The sequence below is a fragment of the Neomonachus schauinslandi genome, chromosome 11, assembly GCF_002201575.2.
Source record: "Neomonachus schauinslandi chromosome 11, ASM220157v2, whole genome shotgun sequence".
In the NCBI taxonomy this organism is placed as follows: domain Eukaryota; kingdom Metazoa; phylum Chordata; class Mammalia; order Carnivora; family Phocidae; genus Neomonachus; species Neomonachus schauinslandi.
This window is the reverse complement of record NC_058413.1, coordinates 48,417,926-48,424,540: the sequence shown is the minus strand read 5'-3', so window position 1 is coordinate 48,424,540 and position 6,615 is coordinate 48,417,926. Positions and strand designations below refer to the sequence as shown.

Sequence of the window (6,615 nt, the reverse complement as noted above, 5' to 3'; positions counted from 1 at the left end):
GGCTGTATTCAGGACTCTGTGAGTAATTTTAAGAATTATTGCCTTTTCAAATGTTACCAAACATTTAAAGAAGAGTTTAATACCTATTCTACTCGAACTATTCAAAAAATAGAAGAAGGAAAAGTTCCAAATTCATTCCATGAGGTGAGTATCACCCTGATAGCAAAACCAAAGATACCACAAAAAGGGAGAACTATAGGCCAATATCTCTGATGAAAATATATGCAAAAATCCTCAAGAAAATACTAGCAAACAGAATCCAACAATCCATTAAAAAAAAAACCATTCACCACAATTAAGTGGGATTCATTCCCAGGATGCAAGGCCAGTTCAATATTCACATATCAATCAACATGACTGATGAATAAAAGACCTTGCCAAATTGGTAAGGAGGAAGTAAAACTTTCACTATTAGCAGGTGACATGATACTATATGTAGAAAACTCTAAAGACTATACCAAAAAACTACTAGAACTGATAAATGAATTCAGTAAAGTCATAGGATACAAAATAAGTGTGCAGAAATCAATTGTATTTCTATACACTAATAATGAAGCAACAGAAATAGAAATTAAGAAAACAATTCCATTTACAATTGCACCAAAAATAATAAGATACCTAGGAATAAACTTAAACAGTTGAGAGACCTGTACTCTGAAAACTATAAAACACTGATGAAGGAAATTGAAAACAACACAAAGAAATGGGAAGACATTCCATGCTCATGGGTTGGACAAACAAATGTTAAAATATCTATACTACCCAAAGCAATCCCTAAGAAAATACCAACAGCATTTTTCATAGAACTAGAACAAAAAAATCCTAAAATTTATATGGAACCACAAAAGATTCCAGATAGCCAAAGAAATTTTGAAAAAGAAAAACAAAGCTGGAGCTATCACAATTCCGGGCTTCAAGTTATATTACAAAAACTGTAGTAATCTAAACAATATGGTACTGGCCCAAAAATAGACACATAGGTCAACTGAACAGAACCGAAAACAGAAACAAACCCACTATGTTTGTTTGAGGATATGGTTAATCCTCGACAAAGCAGGAAAGAAGATCCAGTGGGAAAAAGACAGTCTCTTCAACAGTGCTGTTGGGAAAACGGGTCAGCTACATGCAAAAGAATGAAACTGGACCACTCTCTTATACCATACACAAAAATAAATTCAAAATGGGATTAAGACCTAAATATGAGACCCGAAACCATAAAAATCCTAGAAGAGAGCACAGGCAATAATTTCTCTGACATCACCCATAGCTATATTTTTCTAGATGTCTTCTCAGGCAAGGCAAACAAAAGCAAAAATGAACTATTGGGACTACATCAAAAGAAAAAGCTTCAGCACAGCAAAGAAAACAATCAACAAAACTAAAAGACAACCTACTGAATGGAAGAAGATATTTGCAAATGACATACCTGATAAAGGGTTAGTTTCCAAAACATATAAAGAACTTATAAAACAATACCCAGAAATGAAATAATCCAATTAAAAAGTGGACAGAAGACATCCAGATAACCAACAGCCACATGAAAAGATGCTCAATAGCACTCATCATCAGGGAAATGCAAGTCAAAACTACAATGGGATGTCACCTCACAGCTGTCAGAATGACTAAAATCAAAACACAAGAAACAACAAGCATTGGTGAGGATGCGGAGAAAGGGGAATGCAAGCTGGTGCAACCACTGTAGAAAACAGTATGGGGGTTTCTCAACAGTTAAAAATGGAACTACCCTATGATCCAGTAATTGCACTACTAGGTATTTACCCCCAAAATACAAATACACTAATTCAAAAGAATACATGTACCCCTATGTTTATAGCAGTATTGTTTATAATGGACAAATTATGGAGCAGCCCAAGTGTCCATCGATACATGAATGGATAAACAAGAAGTGGCATGTGTGTGTGTGTGTGTGCTTTCAACAGATTGAACAAGCACCCCCCACATTATGGAGGGTAATGTACTTTACTCAAAGCCTACTGATTAAATGTTAGTTACATCTAAAAATACCTTCACAGCCACACCAAGACTGGTGTTTGACCATAGCTGATCACCATAGCTTAGTCAACACATAAAATGAGCTATCACGGGAGTCCTATTGTAAAATAAATGTATAAGGTGGTAGTTTAAAATACAAGTGCTGACAATGAAATGAAAAGAAGTAGGAAGTAAATATTGGACTCTGAATGTATAACATTTTGTGACTGGATGCAGAATGTGAAGGGGGAAAAGAAATCCATTTCTCTCAGGGTTCAGAATCCATAAACTGAATGAGGGGCCTCTTCCTGGGATACATAAAATTGGAGGGAGCAATTTGGGGTAGGAAATGATACTTCCGTTTGAGATCATCTGTGCTTGAGTTTCATTAGACAAAAATATTTTTGTCTAAAACGTTAAAGAGAGGACTGGAAAAGAGAAATAAGTGTGGTAGTTGTCAGTACATAAAGGTAAGTTAAGCTTCATGGGAAAAACACAATCCCAGTCCCCTCCAGCTTCCTTCACAGGATGTGAGTCTGCCCATGAACAAGTCACTCCAAGAGTTGTCCCTGAGGAGTTCAGGAGTCGTGCTCACTCCCACAGAGAAGTCACCTATCTCACCTGACAGAAGCATTCACAGGTTAGTCAGGGGCATCTTGCCCTGTTCTTTTATGAGGTCCCTGCAACTAGGCTGGAACCAGAGACCCAGAACACAGGCCAGCATTTATGGGTCCACAGAGCCCACCCCCAGCAGATAACCTTACTGCAAAAAAATGTTTCCAGTAATTTTGCTGTCTGGTTCCACTTGGTCATTTCCCCTCAGGATGTACTCAGTCATAATAATTATCATGCTTATTTCAGGATAAACTGCTGTTGAAATGGACTTAGTCTTAAAGGTTTGGAGGTACAATAACCTTAGCTAATACAGAGAACTGCTTTTGAAAAAATATGAATAAAAGTTATGATTTTCAGTTGATTAGATACGTTTTCATGTGAACCAATTTGTGTTTATAATTTAAATTAAAATTAATTTTGTTAAAGGTAACTCACTATAAGCCTCTGATTTACAAATTGATATCAGAAAATCCACCCTCTACTTTACTCTAAAAAGCTCCATGCTGGCTGACATATGGACTGACATGTTTAGACCACAGACACTCAATATCCTTTTTATTATTATATTTATGGTATATTATTTTATCAAATACTATAAAATAACAAGCTTCACTAAGAAAATACTTTTCTGCCCAGCTCTCTCCTCAGAGCCCCCTTCATCTCACTGTTCCTAAGGCTGTAGATGAGGGGGTTCAACATGGGGATCACCACCATGTAAAACACAGACACCGCCTTGTTCTGGTCAGTCGAGTAGCAGGACTTGGGCATCACATGAATGAATGTGATGGTCCCATAGAACAGAGTGACCACTGTGAGGTGGGACATGCAGGTGGAGAAGGCCTTGTGGCGTCCCTCAGTGGAGCGCATCTTCAGGATGGTGATGAGGATACAGATGTAGGAGACCACTATGATGCACACCATGACCACAATGATGGAGCCAGCCGTAAATGAGGGGACAACTGCAGGGATACTGCTATCAGAACAGGAGAGTTTAACTAAAGGAGCAAAATCACAGAAAAAATGATTGACTTGATTTGGTCCACAGAAGAGTAAAAAAGAAGCAAATAGTGAAAGAGGAAGCATTGAGAAAACCACCTACGTAAGTCAGTGCGAGTAGGCAAACACAAACTTGTGCGCACATTTTGGTTGAATAAAGCAGTGGGTTGCAGATTGCCATGAAGCGATCATATGCCATGGCAGCCAGCAGGAAGCACTCACTTGACCCAAAGAAAACAGCTGAACGCAGCTGGATGGCACATCCAAGATACGAGATCGTATTTCTCTCCACCAGGAAGTTTATAAGCATGTTGGGTGTGACAGATGAATAGCCTAAGTCAGCCAAGGCCAAGTGGCTCAGAAAAAAATACGTAGGGTGGTGAAGCTGAGAGGAGATCTGATCAGAATGATTGTGCTAAGGTTGCCAGATATGGTTACCAGGTAGACACAGAGGATGATCATGAAGAGGATGACTTGAAGGACAGGTCGTCAGTTAGGCCCAATAAAATGAACCCTGTCCCTGCAGTGTGGTTCCCACCCCCCAGGGAATCCATGAGGCAATGTAGCAGCTCCCCAAATGAACCTGTGGTGAGAACATTACAGGAGTTAGAAATTCAAAGGCTTCATTTTCGTGATTGCACAAAGAGCTTATTATAAACAAGTAAATATTAAAATTAAGTTTGGACTTTTTTTTTTTACTTCAGAGTAAAAAATTTAATATTTTACATATAGTTTTAGAGTAAAAAGTTTATGTATTTATGTATATGAGTATTCTCTATTTTAAGAATTCAGCAGAAACTAGGAAACCTTCAAATAATGTACCCTTTTCTCTTTATTTATAAAATGTATTTAAAGTAGCTTTAAAGCTAAAGATTAAAAACATAAGACTTACATAAAGAACAAAAGGAATGGTAAGCATAACAGAAAGAATGAAAATGTGTATAATAGCCTATATTTACACATTTTAATGGAGTCTCGAGTAATAGCTAACGTTATTGAATGCTTACTAAGTAGTGGGCACAGGGTTAAGAATTTTGTATATATAGTTGTACTTTAATTTCTATGAAATAATATTAAACACTTCTGTATGATTTATAGATGAGGAAACTGACCTTGAAAATACTAAGTAATTTATCTAAGTTTACATAGCATGTGGTAGAATCAAAATAGGAATCCCAGACAGTTTGAATCTAGTTCATTCCTTTGGTAGCTATGCTATAAATGAAATTAAATAATATTTAAGATGAAGCAGAATCTCTTGGAAATGGGTGGATAACAAATTACCCTTTCTACTTGAGGATAGCTAACATATAAAAAAGGTACTAATCACAAAGTTTACAGTATCAATAAAACAAGACCATCTTTTAAAAAGGAGAAATACAATTTTCTTGATAGGACAAAGAAATAGAAAGGAATTTCAAATTAAGGTTATAAATGAAAAGTCACCTATTGTAAATTTATTATGTACGTGTAATATTTAAAGTATTGTCTTATTAAGTAGATTGATATGTCAATCTAATTACTATGCAAAACATATGATTAATATCTAGGATATAATTAAACTACATTTATTCAGACAAATCATTTTCTAAGGTAGCAATGTTCTCTCATTGGAGAATTATAGAATAAAATAATTTTATTTTCAACATAATGTACAGCTGAATGAAGTTCCAGCCTGAAAAGTTAAGAAGTTTACCCATGTCCACCCAGCGAGTGGCCAGATTGAATCTCTTCTGGCTTTATATTCTAGACTTTGTCCATTGTATCTGCTTGTGTGTAAGCTAAAGCATTCAGAACAATAAGTAAAGGAAGTCTTTCCGCAAGATATTTACTAACAGTAAGTCCCCAAAGCATCTCAAGGCTAGTGAATTTAGTAGCATTATTGTTGAGTTCCAAGTTTATTTAGATGGTGTAAGAAGACCATGTGAGTTTCTGGTTTCAGGAGTGGATAAATGATGAATCCTTGTACCTGGAAGTATGCCTATTTATATGCACTAAATAGGCCGCAGAAATGTAGATTAACTCAGCTAAGGTCACCTGTTAGCCGACTGCTGGGTTACATCTGCTCTGTTTATCCACAATGACTTGAGAGTACAGATACAACTTGAGAGAATAGTATTAAGTCACGAAAGCCAAAATCCTACCTCTTGAAATAAGAATTCATTTGTCCTAGAGCAAGAAATTCAGTCATTGTTATACAGCAGCCTTGCTATCTTACATTACTGTTTGTCTTTGGGAAGAAATCTCTGAAGATTCTAGAGATTGAACTGTGAATTTAAAAGCACCAGAGATCATTATCACATTCTTCAGTGAATATGGAGCAGTTCCCTTCACACAGACACAGCTCATCTTTAAGGGTTCTGTCAATTCTCAAGTAATCTTTTTGTTTTTGTTTTTTTTAATCTAGATATTGGTGCCCTTTCATTATAATTATTGGGAGTGTAATATAATAAATTATCTCATGGCTAAATATTGGCTCCAAGTGTACTTTGATATTTCAGGTTAAGGAATACTAAAAATATGAAATATAACTTTAGCTCCACTCATTCAAAATGTGTTCATTTGGGGCGTATTTTATAGTGATAAAGATAAGGCACTCCGTTAGGTACATGGGGTAACAGGGTGGAATGCCATGGAAGGTTGAATTTTAAATAAGACAATTTTTAAACATGTATACATTTTTTCCTAGCAAAAAGTATTAAATGAGTATCTTTAAAATTGTATATACATAGGGAACTCTGTAGTATAAAGATGTTTGGGATGACTTCCTGATCAGACTTGGCCTGCATGCCTCAAAGGTATGACTACTGGCTAGTGGTTTATCCCACAAGAAGGATGATGATAGGAACAGCTGTCTTCAACCTGAACACTCAATCTAATTCTCTTGCTAAACCAAATTGTGGAAAGTCCTATCTCCCCTTCCTGATACACTCTTGATGGATTTTCCAGTAATAATACTAGCCAACCTTTGTTCAGATTTGACTCCTTACCAAACACGGTGCTTGATTTTTT

At 36.2% G+C, this 6,615-nt stretch overlaps 1 protein-coding gene across 1 annotated transcript; it reads right to left on the bottom strand.

Moving 5' to 3' along the window:
* Window positions 1–3,219: 3,219 nt before the first annotated feature.
* Window positions 3,220–4,157, bottom strand: LOC110576551 (olfactory receptor 502). The gene is given in 4 exon segments (XM_021685734.1): window positions 3,220–3,664; window positions 3,666–3,999; window positions 4,002–4,091; window positions 4,094–4,157. Coding segments are annotated over 4 exon segments (933 nt in total).
* Window positions 4,158–6,615: the final 2,458 nt, after the last annotated feature.